The sequence below is a fragment of the Stegostoma tigrinum genome, chromosome 4, assembly GCF_030684315.1.
Source record: "Stegostoma tigrinum isolate sSteTig4 chromosome 4, sSteTig4.hap1, whole genome shotgun sequence".
NCBI classification, from domain to species: domain Eukaryota; kingdom Metazoa; phylum Chordata; class Chondrichthyes; order Orectolobiformes; family Stegostomatidae; genus Stegostoma; species Stegostoma tigrinum.
Window position 1 is genome coordinate 55641978 of NC_081357.1, and position 14761 is coordinate 55656738.

The 14761-nt window shown below is 41.5% G+C and overlaps 1 protein-coding gene across 1 annotated transcript; it reads right to left on the reverse strand.

The window, feature by feature from the left end:
- Positions 1 to 512: 512 nt before the first annotated feature.
- LOC132209560 (calcium and integrin-binding family member 4-like) lies at positions 513 to 14536 on the reverse strand. The gene is made up of 5 exons (XM_059645693.1): positions 14523 to 14536; positions 8951 to 9047; positions 6156 to 6303; positions 1354 to 1460; positions 513 to 545 (listed from the first exon to the last, which is right to left on the reverse strand). Exons 1-5 carry the CDS (start codon positions 14534 to 14536, stop codon positions 513 to 515), a joined length of 399 nt encoding a protein of 132 aa, XP_059501676.1.
- Positions 14537 to 14761: the final 225 nt, after the last annotated feature.

Sequence of the window (14761 nt, forward strand, 5' to 3'; positions counted from 1 at the left end):
ATTTAATTCTTTAGGGGATAGGAAAAAAGTCCTTGGATTTATGCAACTTATAGTAGTCAAGGCATTGGCCTAGTAGTACTGTTGTTAGACTATTAACCTTTAGACTCAAAAAATGTTCTTGGATGTGGTTTGAATCCTGTCATAGTAGTTGGTGGAATTTGAATTTAAAGTTTTCAAATAAATCTGGAATTTAGAGTTTAATGATGACAATGAAATGGTTGTCGATTGTTGGACAAAACCCCGTCTGGTTTACTAATGGTTTACATATGATGCCAAACCCACAGTAATATGGTTGAGTCTCAACTACCCTCTGGTCAATTACAGATGGGCAATAAATGCTGGCCTAGCCGGCAATGCCAGAACACTGTGAATGAAGAAAATAAAGTCATCAGTGAGGGTAAAATTCTCTAAGATTAGAGGGATTGTGAGGGAATTAGATGACACTGACATCAGGAAATATGTGGGAGAATTGGGGAGCATCCCCTGGGCAAATGTTCCATGTTCTGCCTCCTCTATGCATGAGGCAAGGCCCATGACCCTGCTTCCTCCAGAAGCCCCAAGGTACACACGGTGATGTAGCTACAGTTGGAAATATTTAGCACAAAGGCCAGATTCGCTAGTGCAGTTTGAGGCTGCATAGTAGTAGTTCACTGAAAATTTTTAAAATTACCTTTATTTAAAATAGCTAATGAATTGAGAATCTTTTCATTTTACGCTATTTCCCAAAGAGCAATCATTGGTCTCCAGCCAGCTGCTTTCCACAACAAAAACATAAAAACAGACATGTCTACACCTTAGCAGCCCTGGAATTGGTTTACCATAATATTATCCTGTGCCTGTCTGCCTCTTTTTACCATGCCCTGTCTAATCTTCCTGTCCATGGGTAATGTCCAGGCCCATCTCCTCATTGAAGGAGACCTGTCACTCCTGCATCTCCTCCTCTCACGTCATGGAAAATATGGTGTTATGGGGATAGGGTGAGGTCTGGGTCTGGGTGGGATGTTCTTGGAGGGTCAGTAATGACTCGTTGGGCTGTATGACCTCTTTCTTAACTGTAGGGATTCTATGGCTCTGGATCATGTCCCACAACTGTCCTCATCTCATTTCTTATTAACAGTGCTACCCCACCAACTTTTCTATCTCTGCTATCTCACCAAAAGGTCAAATATCCATAAATATTAAGCTCCCAGTTTTGATCTCCTCATAACCATGTTTCCGTCATGGCTATGAGACCATATTCATTAAACTCAATTTATGCTACCGTTGTGACAATTTGGTGGGTTTTGTTTGGATGACTTGAACTTCATATCATTAAGTTAAAATATGGTAAATTTAAATTATACAGTTGCTTACAAAGTGAGTCAGTGTTAATATGTCTGCTTCATCCATGTAGCCATTAGTTAAGCGAAGTATGATATGTCGTATGTCTTCTTGATCGATGTAGTTATTTTGATTTAAATCTATAGCCATAAACAAAGTAGACTCTTAGAAGAGAATCCGATAAACAAAAAAAAACCTATGTGTCAGTTTGGCTTTACAAGAAATACATCTCCAATAGGCATACATGAGTAGGACTCAATGGCAAGACCTATAAAACAACTGAAATTAGCAAATTACAGACATCCATTCTCAATCCTGTAATTATCACTTGAACCGACACATCTAAAATTAAGCAATATTAACTGGTATATCTAACTGACATTTTGCTACTCCTGTAAAAGTGTTGCCACACGATACATATTATTAACTATCAAACTAATTTGCAAACAGATAGCAATACGAAGTATGCTTGTAACACCACATTTTAGCCCGTGCCATCTGCTCCACTATCTACACCACAACATATTTCCTTTGGTTTCTAAATTATCATGTATTGAAAGCTACCTAAAATGATTTCACAAAATTACTTGTTTGATATCATAGAATCCCTACTGTGTGGAAACAGGCCCTTTGGCCCAACAAGTCCACACTGACCCTTGAAGCATCCCACCCAGACCCATTCCCCTACAACAAACCTAATCTATACATGCCTGAACATTACAGGCAAGTTAGCATGGCCAATTCACCTAGCCTACACATCTTTGGACTTGTGGGAAACTGGAACACTCAGAGGAAACCCATGCAGACATGGGGAGAATGTGCAAACTCCACATAGACAGTCACCTGAGGGTGGAATCAAACCCAGGTCCCTGGTGCTGTGAGGCATTAGTGCTAACCACTGAGCCACCATGCCTTGTCTTTGATGTTGGACTATTATGGATTGATGTTGCACTCCTGAGACTTAAATGCAAAATTTGGGCAAACACTCCAATAGCGTATTAAGAGAGTGTTAATGGGAACTGCAGATACTGGAGAATCCAAGATAACAAAGTGTGGAGCTGGATGAACACAGCAGGCCAAGCAGCATCTCAGGAGGACAAAAGCTGACGTTTCGGGCTTAGACCCTTCATCAGAGAGGGGGATGGGGAGAGGGTTCTGGAATAAATAGGGAGAGAGGGGGATGCGGACCGAAGATGGAGAGAAAAGAAGATAGGTAGACAGGAGAGTATAGGTGAGGAGGTAGGGAGGGGATAGGTCAGTCCACGGAAGATGGACAGGTCAAGGAGGCGGGATGAGGTGGTAGGTAGGAAATGGAGGTGCAGCTTGAGGTGGGAGGAAGGGATGGGTGAGAGGAAGAACAGTTTAGGGAAGCAGAGACAGTCTGGGTTGGTTTTGGGATGCAGTGGGGGGAGGGGATGAACTGGGCTGGTTTTGGGATGCAGTGGGGGAAGGGGAGATTTTGAAGCTTGTGAAGTCCACATTGATACCATTGGGCTGCAGGGTTCCCAAGCGGAATATGAGTTGCTGTTCCTGCAACCTTCGGGTGGCATCATTGTGGCACTGCAGGAGGCCCATGATGGACATGTCATCTAAAGAATGGGAGGGGGAGTGGAAATGGTTTGCGACTGGGAGGTGCAGTTGTTTGTTGCGAACCGAGCGGAGGTGTTCTGCAAAGCGGTCCCCAAGCCTCTGCTTGGTTTCCCCAATGTAGAGGATGCCACACCGGCTGTAATGGATACAATATACCACATTGGCAGATGTGCAGGTGAACATCTGCTTGATAATGGAAGGTCATCTTGGGGCCTGGGATGGGGGTGAGGGAGGAGGTGTGGGGGCATGTGTAGCACTTCCTGTGGTTGCAGGGGAAGGTGCCGGATGTGGTGGGTTGGAGGGGAGTATGGAGCGGACAGGAGAGTCACGGAGAGAGTGGTCTCTCCGGAAGGCAGACAAGGGTGGGGATGGAAAAATAGCTTGGGTGGTGGGGTCAGATTGTAGATGGTGGAAGTGTCGGAGGATGATATGTTGTATCTGGAGGTTGGTGGGGTGGAATGTGAGAACAAGGGGGATCCTCTGGGGGTGGTTGTGGCGGGGGCGGGGTGTGAGGGATGTGTTTCGGGAAATGCGGGAGATGCGTTCAAGGGCGTTCTCGACCACTGCGGGGGGAAAGTTGCGGTCCTTGAAAAATGTGGACATCTGGGATGTGCGGGAGTGGAATGCCTCATCCTGGGAGCAGATGCGGCGGAGGAATTGGGAATAGGGGATGGAATTTTTGCAGGAGGGTGGGTGGGAGGAGGTGTATTCTAGGCAGCTGTGGGAGTCAGTGGGCTTGAAATGGACATCAGTTTCTAGCTGGTTACTTGAGATGGAGACTGAGAGGTCCAGGAAGGTGAGGGATGTGTTGGAGATGGCCCAGGTGAACTTGAGGTTGGGGTGGAAGGTGTTGGTAAATTGGATGAACTGTTCGAGCTCCTCTGGGGAGCAAGAAGCAGCGCTGATACAGTAATCAATGTAGCGGAGGAAGAGGTGGGGTTTGGGGCCTGTGTAGGTGCGGAAGAGGGACTGGTCCACGTAACCTACAAAGAGGCAAGCATAGTTTGGGCCCATGCAGGTACCCATGGCCACCCTCTTTGTAGGAAGTGGGAGGAATCGAAAGAGAAGTTGTTGAGGGTGAGGACGAGTTCGGCTAGGAGAATGAGGGTGTCGGTGGAGGGGTATTGGTCGGGCCTGTGGGACAGGAAGAAGCGGAGGGCCTGGAGGCCATCTGCATGAGGAATACAGGTGTATAGCGACTGGATGTCCATTGTGAAAATGAGGTGTTGGGGGCCAGGGAATTGGAAGTCCTGGAGGAGGTGGAGGCTGTGGGTGGTGTCACAGACGTAGGTTGTGAGTTCCTGGACCAAAGGGGAGAAAATGGAGTATTAAGAGAGTATTGGTTTGAGAGAGTTCCATCTTTGGCTAAGCAGTAAAACTGAAAACTCATGAACATAGGAACTGGAACACAGGTTAAGCCTGCCATATCTGCACCGTCTAGCTATTCCAATGGATGTAAAAATTGCAGTGGCATTAATTAAAGAAAAACAGAATTCTCCTTGTGTAATTCAACCAAATCATTAGTGTCATGTTTCATAAGATACAATAGTCTTAGGGCCCTTTCTGTTAGTGGTACATGTAAACATTTTAGAGGTGAATGTTGGAGGGTTAATCTTGAAGTTTGCAGATGATACAAAAATTGGTAAGGTGGTAAATATTGAGGAGGATAATCTTAAACTACAAATGGATACAGGTGGGCTCGTTAAATGGACATATCAGTGGCAAATGGAATTTTATTGGACAAGTATGAATCAGCTGCACTTGGGCAGGAGAAACAAAGCAAGGGGTTACATGATGAATGGTAGGGCCCTGGGCAGCATCAAGGATCAGAACAACCTTGGGGTATTTGTCCATCAGTCCCTTAAGGTAGTGGGACAGGTAGATGAAGTGGTTAAGAAGGTATGAGAGAGACTTGTATTAATTAGTCAAGACACAGAGTTTCAGAACAGGAAGGTTGTGGTGGATTGTGTGAAAAGTTGATCACAGCTCAAATATTGTGTGAAGTTCTAGAATCCATATTATAGGCAGGATGTGCTTTCGCTGGAAAGGGTACAGAGGTGGCTTACAAGGATTTTGCTTGGGTTGCAGAGTTTTAGAACTGATAGACTGCGGATGTTTTCCTGGGAGCAGACGAGAAGAAGAGAGGCATGATTGAGGTTTATAAAATTATAGGGGGCTTAGACAGGGCAGAACTTTAGCCCCAGGTGGAGGGCTCAATGACCAGCAAACATTGACTTATGGTAACAGGCAGGAGGATTAGATGGGATGTAGGGGTAAAATGTTTACTCAGAGGGTGAGGATGTGGAACTTACTGCTTGTATGTGAGGTAGAGACAGAAACTCTTTAGATTAGATTCCCTACAGTGGGGAAACAGGCCATTTGGCCCAACAAGTCCACACCACCCCTTGAAGCATCCCACCCAGACCCATTCACTTATAATCCACACACCCCTGAACACTATGGGCAATTTAGCATGGCCAAAACACCTAGCCTGCACATCTTTGGACTGTGGGAGGAAACCAGAGCAAACCCACACAGACACGGGGAGAATGTGCAAACTCCACACAGACAGTCACCTGAGGCTGAAATCAAACCTGGGTCCCTGGAGCTGTGAGGCTGTAGTGCTAACGGGCCACCGGGCCACCTTGCAGTACTCAGATGTGCAACTGCAATACCAACACATGCATGGCTATGAGCAAAGTCTCAGAAAATGAGATTCGAATAAGAATACTAGAATTAGGTCTTTTACGGTGCTGTAGACCTCTATGATTCTACAACTACAGAAATTTCTTTACTGGAATGAGATAAAGGATTTCCCAAAAGGTGCAACATAAAATGTATTTTAAAAATTCCGCTGGCTGTCAATATTTAAAATAAAGCGTATTCTCAGAAATAAGCTAATTTATATCATGTTCAACTTTACATAGGAATTATGGAACATTTAAGGACTAATTTTAAGCCTCATTAACATTGAGAAAGGTTGTGGAATTAAGTCCACAGGTCAATGCACAACATATTCTACTTTGTGGCAAAAAAAATTGAGATTTGAAATTTTTGGGATTATGTTCCTTAGCAGCACAATCTCATTGGAACATCTAAAATTACACAATGAACCTTGCTAGACTAAACTATTTGTAACTTAGGTCCTAAGTCTGTATCAAGGGAGTGAGGCAGCAAAAATTGTAACACATGCTTAAAATTGTCTACATTCAAATTAAAATGTACTTTAATGGTGAAAAACATACCATATATTCGAAAGGCATAGTCTATTTTTACAGCAAGTGATGCATTTTCACTAAAGGTTGAGATCATTTCCAGGAAGTCTTCAAATGAAAATAATCCCTGTTCATTCCTACTAAACACCTTACAGATTTGGTCTTTAAATGGATTCACCTGTTTCAGTTCACAGATGACAGAAAATAATTATTAGAGTTAAATACAGAAATATTGCTCAAGATTACTAATATCTGTAGTTCCTTCTTACAGGAGACTCCTACATTTATTTCAATGGCAACCAAGTAAATCATGTCTTTGATCCACTTGAGTTGTGGTAAATAGTTTCTTAAATCCTAATGCACTTAATTATTCTTTGTTAGGTCACTGTTTTACTTTAAGGCTTTGCAATGAAGGAAGCAACCAAATATTGGTCCATAAATTCTATTAACCTTGGTTGCTGCTAGGGAAACTTGGCTCTGTTGGTTTTCTGAAAGTGGATTTTTATTGAGAGAATGGCAAAAGTACAGACATTTCAAACCACACATTCCAGTTGTAACACTGACATCCGCATGAGGTTGGACTCTTCACTTCAATGAGTTGACCTACACAAAGAATCCTTTTCTGGGGGCCCATTTGTAGTCCCTTCATATTTCAAATTCAATATGAAGAGTCAAAGCAGAATTGAAATTTAAGTCTTCTTTCTCCCCACAGCTGCTGCCAGACCTAGAGTTTCTCCTGAATTTTTTGTTTTTATTTCAGATTTTATATTCTTGTCATCCCAGGAGAGTCCAGTGGTTCACTGGCTCTCCATTCATCTTTGCAAGCAATGCCATCATCTCCATCGTGTCAAATCAAGGAGGTGAAAACTGCATGTGTGCAGGAGACACCTGCAGGCCAGAGCTCATTGAGCCCTTGAACTACCTCAGAACGCCACTAAGGTCATCCAAGGCAAGCTGTCAATGCAGTCAACTGGCTTCCTTAAGATCAGCTAGAGGGAGCTCCAAGACATGGTGCCTAGAAAAGAAAGGTTAAAGAATACTGCAATAACATTGGGTACATGAGTGTCAATATAATCTGAAGCAAAGGACTGTAGTGAAATATAGCATTTGTACTACACTAATGTCATTCTAACGAATAATACTTCTGATTACTTCTGCTTTTATAAAAGTGGCCCTTTAAAGGCAATGACCTCCATAAGACAGTCACATTGCATCATGTGGCATTCTGCCCACGGAACTCAGGTGCTGCATGTCTCTGTATGACCTTGGGGAAGAACAAACATTAGTCTCTTCTGCAAACAGGCAATAATTGAGCATTGTGTAGGCCTCCAATGATCTGCAGCTAATGAATGCCCCTTACAGATTAAAGTTTGAGACATGATATGGATATACTACCTATCCATTTCTGAACAACTCCCTACTGATTCTGTGGTCTAGAAACGGAACGTGATATTATTACAATGAGGCTAAAACAAAAAAAAACACTTCTCCTGAATGCAAAGCAAGTGCACATAAAGTTTAACTGGCAGGCAACAATTCCTAAGGTATAGGAATGTCTCTCAGCCATTGTTGGCTCATAGTTCTTAGTGTGTTTATGTGTTCATAAGAAATAATTTGTCCTCAATTATAGTGACTGCTAGATTCTCAGAACAGACTCAGTGAGCTGTATTACTGTTTAGGGGCTGAAGCAGTGCCTAAGTACAATCATGTGACGGTGACCAATTAACATGATTGAGGCAATAGAAGTTGTTGGAGAACCTCAGCAGGTCCGGCAGCATTTGTGGAGAGAAAGCAGTGTCAAAATTTTGGGTCTAATGATGCTTCTTCAAAGTTAGTTGTAGCTCAGAAATGGTGGTAGACTGGGGTAGCGAGAGAGGGGCAGACAGTAAATGATAAGTGGAGATGCAGCCCAGAGAAAGAACACCAGTTGGGCAGACAAGGGAATGGATAATGGTGAGCCAGGGAGAAAGAAAAGCTGTTAACGGGGACCATCAGTGGGTGAAAATGGGTTGGCTGCAATTACAAGATTTGGGGTGTGAGGATGGATAAAGGAGATGGAAGATGGCACTCTAAAGAATCTATTCATCTCCATACTAAAAATATTCAATGACCTCACATTCTGAGGCAGAGAGTCCCAAAGTTACAAATCTATCTTAAACAAAATCCACTCATCTCAGTCCAAAAAGGGTGACCCCTAGGTTTAAAGTAGTGGACTTAGTTCTGGATTCACTCACAAAAGGGGTGTTTCTATAATGGCATATAATGGCATTTCTATAATGATTCAACAATGGCACTTACAGATGTTATGCTGATCATCTGACCAAGGACCCAGTCTTGGCATTTCTGCATCCACTCCTATTCAACTTGTCAAGACCATTCAGGATTTTGTACATTTCAATTAAGTCATCCATCACTCACCTAAAGAAAGCCCAGTCTGCCCAACCTATCCTCTTAAGACAACTCAGTCATTCCAGACATAATTTAGTAAACCCACGATTGCATCCTATGCATTACTCCTTCCTTACACACAGTATTTGAGATATAGCCTAATCAACGTCCAATATAACTGATGCATCACATCTTCACTTTAAATTCTATTTCTCTCATAATAAAGAATAGCACCTCCTTAGTCTTGTTGATTATGTGCTATTCCTGCAATTTCTGTGACTCTTTGCACTGCTCCTTCTCTGCCCAAGGATCCAGATGAACTGAGTCCCAATAGTCTTAGCTGCTCTAACGACTTTTATATACGAAGACAATTTGTATTACACAATAGACATTACAATATCGGTAATTTTACCATTAACAGATAATCAGATACACACCTTTATTGCTGGAATACTGCTGACCTGCTCTGACGTGATATGTTGTGTTTTGTAGTCAATTACTTCATCAGCCAATTGAAGAAATTTCTGGTGAACACTAAAATATAAGTTGTTATCTTCTTTTTGTTAATTGGGCATGAGAATGTAATCACAAGTTGTTTTTTTACTTCCAGTTTTCTACTTACAAAATATTTTCCCCTATGTCAAAACAGTGACACTATAAAGCATTTTGTAACATCCCATGATTGTGATATACACTGGGTAGAATTTTATTTTAATGAACCACACATAATGGGGAGGTCATTGCAGGTTGTGATCCTGTTTCTTCTGTTGGTGAGCTGTGAAACTCAATCACAGCATTAATTAGCATCTTGCTTCTGAGTTTCTCAACGAGACAGAAAGAGTGCAGTGATGAACCAAATCTGTAAAAAAAGAATTTTTCTTAAAGTAACCGTCTGTGTGGAGTTTGCCATTCTCCCTGTGTCTGCACGGGTTTCCTCCGTATGCTCTAGTTTCCTCGCCACAGTCCAAAGATGTGCAGGTTAGGTGAATTGGCCATGCTAACTTGCCTATAGTGTCCAGGGATATGCAGGCTAGGTGGATTAGCCATGGCAAATGCAGAGATGGAGAGGTAGAGTAGTTGGGTTGGATCTGGGTGGGATGCAATCCAGAGTTGGGGGGGCAGTTGGTGTGGACTTGATGGGCCAAATGTCCTACTTCTCCACTGTAAGTATTCTATGATTCTACAATGGCACTTACAGATGTTATGCTGATAATCTGACCAAGAACCCAGTCTTGGCATTTTTGCATTCAACCGCTGTCCTGTAAAGTGGCATATGACTGAGCAGAAGACAGCTGTGCTACTGCTCTTTACTTAATTGTCAGAGCTGTAAGGTAGAACTGTATAAGGTCCTGTCAGTCAATACTGTCTACAAATAAGTACAGAACAAAGTGAATGAAATCCACATCAGAGAGCTGAATTCCAAAAAGTTGCAAATCACCTGTCAAGTCATCATCAGAAGTAATGATAGTAAGCATTGCAGATACTGGAGTCAGAGATCTAACTGCATCTGCAGAGAGAAAAACAGCTAGATTATTAGTCCAATAGAAGGCTTCTTCAGAACATTGAAGGCTATGCTGAACTTGTACAAGATAGTATTCTGACTGCAGCAGGAGTATTGTGTAGAGGTCTGGAAGTCACATTTTACAAAGGATGTGAACATATTGGAGAGATTGAATAAGACATTTACCACAATGGTTCCAGGGATGACAAGCTTCAATCACGATGATAGATTAGAAAAATCAGGACTGTTTGTTTTGAAGAGAAGAAGGCCAAGAGCAGATGTGATAAAAGTTTTCAACATCATGAGGATTGGGTCTGAAGGGCACAGAATTAAAGTAATTTGCAAAAGAAAAAAAATGCAATACGAGAAAAATCTTTTACACGCAGTGAATAGAGTCTCAATTGCATTGCCTGGATGTGTGGCGGGAGCAGATTCAACCAAAGGAGAAAGTCACAGAGTCACGATGCTCATTTGAAGACTTTTGCCAACATGATTGTTTGAACGAACTCCTTCTACAGTGTAACAATTCTGAGAGTGCTAGGACTTTGAACAATAGACAAATGTTCAAATTGCATCTGTCTTGTGTGTGAGCGATTAAATGGGCACCGTGTAAATTAGTTACACACTAAAGTTAGTTTATGGGTGTAATGCAAAAGAATTTTCCATTTTTAACTGCTGATATAAAGTGCTTGAAATCTGGAAAATTGGTATTTCTTGTGAAAAAGAAGTGCAGCAAAATTGAAGAAAACCATTCATTGTACCACTTCATCCACAAATAAACATCACCATGCCTCAAAATATGATCTGAGCCTTCTGCAACCAAGTCTCTAATTGTGCATGAGCAATGAAGTTATTCTTTTAAAAATGATTGCAACCTTTATAGCAACACGCTGTTTGCTTTCTTTCTTTCCCCCCAGCTAACTGTGAGCTCCCTTGGAAAACTGCTTTGGCCAGAAATCTGCAAGGACAGCCTCTAATCCTGAACAGTGGCTAGTCTGTTTGTGGCAACATTACATCCACTGCTTGGAGATCTCACCGCATTCCTGTCAGGCTTGGAAAATTCACCATATACATTTTTAAATAAACAAGAGAGAAATATGCATTAAAAGTAGTAGTTTATCAAAATTTAATTCAACTTTAAACATGATGTAGCCTGTGATTTATTTTGTTAAAACTTCTATTCCCTATTACCTTTTGTCCACTCCTATCAATTACACAGTTTGAGGTGAAAAATATATGTAATAAAACACGCAGCTCCTGTTTGAGTATGATTACAAAACCCTTCTTGCATAGGTTTATTTCACAATAATAATCTGTGCTGCAAACAAAAAATCCTTTGGTTCAATTACTCGCATGATAATTTCGGCTGATTCTTCCAAAGGTAACCACATTACCTGCAATTTAATTTTTGAGATTCAACCACTAGGGGACAGACAAGGTTAAGCCCCATGAAATAAAGCAAGAGTCATGGAGGATCAAAGAGCAGATTTCTGAGAGGCACAAGACATATTGATAGACACTAACAACAAACTGAGAGACAGCTTGAAAGATGATTAAAAAATATGAGCTGTAGTTTGGAGGGATATTAAAGCAACTGTGATAGTATGTGAATTTGAAAGCAAGAAAGTATTAACCAAAATTATGAAACTATTTTTAAAATCTAAATGTTTGATTAATCCTTATACCAAAAGAATTTATTCTTGATTTGTGCATTGGTTGTGGGTGTCACTTGCTTGGCCACCAATTACTGCACATCCTTAATTGCCCTTGTGAAGACCATGGCGAGCCATTTTCTCAACTGTTGCTGTCTTTGGAAAGTAGGTAATCTGAAATTCTGAGTAGTCTTGCATATTACCCTCAGGCACAGGGAGCTTTACAAAAGTACTATTAAACCCTCAAAACAATTACATGGGCATTTCTGTCATGAATATCCTAATGATTGGAAGTAAGGACTTAAGTTTATTTTGTTTGCCACATGGTTTTCATCAAATGACATTAGGAAGTTCCAGGATTTGGATCAACCAAGAGTGAAGGAATGGTGATATAATTCCAAGACAAAAGGTGTGTGCTTTGATGGGGAATGTGCAGCAAGTGCTGTTGTTAGGCAATTACTGCTCATTCTTTTATGTGGTCGAAGTTGTGGGTTTGGAATGTGTAGTTAAAGGAGGCTTTGTGAGTTGCTGCAGTGCATATCATAAATGGTACATCAGTGGCAACTCTGTGTCAGTGGCTAGGGGTGCAAATGTTGTACGAGGTCTGTGGATGACAGTTAAGGTGGCTACTTTAATCTTGGCCGGTGTCAAGCTTATTGTGTGGTGTTGGAGCTACACTCCAAGTTTCTGTCATTGTAGATGGTGGGCAGACTTTAGGGGGCCAGAGGATTAATTATTTGCTGCAGAATTCCAGACACTGACCCGAAGTCATGATATTTATGTGACTGGTCCAGCTCTGTATTGTTAAATGGTGACCTCAATACTGGGGAATTCCATGATGGTAATTCAACTGAATGTTATGGGGAGATGGTCGAATTTTCTCTTGTTGGAAATAGTAACTATCTGGCACTTGTGTGGTGGGAATGTTACTTTCCACTTATCAGCCCAAGCTTGAATGTTGTCTAGGACTTGATGCATTTGAACTGACTGCTTCAGGAGCTGTGAGTTGCAAAATATACTGAACATTGTGCCATCATCAGTTACTTCCCCATGTCTGACCCTATTATGGAGGGAAGGTCATTGATGAAGCAGCTGGTGAAAACCATTGGGGCTGGAACATGACCCTAATGAAATATTAGCACTGGTAGTGGCCCTGCCTCTGAACCAGGCAGCCTGATTCAAGTCCAATCTGCTCCAGAGGTGTGTAATAACATCTCCGAACAGGTTAATTAGAAAATATCTAAATGAGTGTTATAGTGCTCATTCTCCAGTCTCAGCTGCACATCACACGCAATGTACCTCTAAAATGTCCAGCAATGTAACCCATTATATAACAGGTCCACCTTGATGAAATATTGTCATTTGTGGTGTAGCGGTAGTGTCCCTACCTCAAGGTCAGAAGAATTGGGTTCAAATCCCTCTGCTTAGGCAGTGCGTAATAATATCCCTGAATAAGCGAATTAGAAAATACTACTCTGAGCTCCTGCAACCATATCTCTGGATATGTGATAACGTGTCTCCAACAACCACAGCCACTTCCTTTGTGCCAGGTCTGACTCCCAACTATTCCAACCCGATTCCTATTGACTCAAGCTTTGCTAGGGCTCCTTGATGCCACACACAATCAAATGCTGCCTCCATGCCGAGGGCAGTCACTCTCAGGTCCGCTCTTGAATCCAGCTCTTTTCTTTACATTTGGATCTCAGTGGATCCAGCAGATTGCAAACTCAGCAACAGTAAATAGACTATCATTAAGTAAGTGCTGCTCAATTGCACATTGCCCTTCATGATGATTGTTAATGGAAGTCTAGTAGGATCAAGGTTTCAATTTCATGTCCAAAACTTATCTGGAAGTTGATAAGTTTTGCGTGCTACCCTCAGACACAGGGAGCTTTAGAAAAGTACCATTAAGCACTCGAAACAATTAAAAGGGCATTTCTGTCATGAATGTCCTCATGATTGGGACTACGGACTTACATTTCGTTTCACAAACAAAAATAGAAGTTGCCGGAAAAGCTCAGCAGGTCCGGCAGCTTCTGTGAAGAAAAAGCAGAGTTAATCTTTTGGGTCAGGTGACTCTTCCTAGGTCACTGGACCCAAAACATCAATTCTGATTTTTTTTTCACAGATGCTGCCAGACCACTGAGCTTTTCCAGCAACTTCTGGTTTTGTTTCTGATTTGCAGCATCCGCAGTTCTATCGGTTCTTAAATTTCTTTGTTTGCCAAGTGGTAGTCACCAAATGATTCTACTGGTTTTAGTCCTATTGATTTAGTTTATAGCTTGGAAGTAAGGGGATTTCTGAAAGTAATCAACATTTTTTAGGATTGAAGGATGAATCACTCATGTTAGACTATATGTGTCTGTGCTCTCAGCAAGCTCACAGAAACCTGCAAAGCTGCACAAAAGTGCCTTAGCATATCACAGATCACCATGGAAAAACAGGCTGCCAAGCATACTTATGAATGAACATTTCAACCAGGGGATAAGATGTTGGTATTACTGCATTTACAAGTTCAATTGTCGTAAGTATAGCTCAGTAGTTCATATAGGGTAGTCAGAGGAGCTGGTAAAGTAGGTTACCTGTTTAACATCACAGATAACAAAACTGACAACACACAATAGGTCACTAGTATTTTTCTAAGTGGCTGAAGTGATAGTTATTTAGTTTGTACCGAGGTTCATGAGTTATTTTAATCACAATTGACACCATGCTGTACCAGTATTAGTGGCAACTCATCATCTTGAATTACACCTTAATCAAATTTCCCCACTGGTAAGGAATCATAAAATTGACAGCTCAGAAGTATGAACACATGTGACACAGAAAACAAAGCAATTTGATAAATTTTCTTACTTTTGAATTTCCATTGTTGTCAAAAATGTTAGTGCCTGCAGAAGTATAAAAACAATGATTAACACACGGCATCTTCCTTTAAGGAATTATAAATATGCAGTAGCTTGAAGCACATTCGAGAGCCAATAATATGAAGTTTTTTGTCTATTGCATTGACACATACCAACTAGTCAATTCTGTTAACTTGGCACCATCAAAATTGTAGCAAGTATAAACAATCAAATTACAATTTCCATCAT

Bases quoted from the DNA above. Each gene is read 5' to 3' on its own strand.
- LOC132209560 (XM_059645693.1), bottom strand. The intron at 1,461-6,155 runs GTATGTTTTTCA...TTATGGCTATAG, and splicing joins CTATGCCTTTCGAATATATG to ATTTAAATCAAAATAACTAC. The intron at 546-1,353 runs GTAAGCAACTGT...GGGCTTCTGGAG, and splicing joins TATTAACACTGACTCACTTT to GAAGCAGGGTCATGGGCCTT.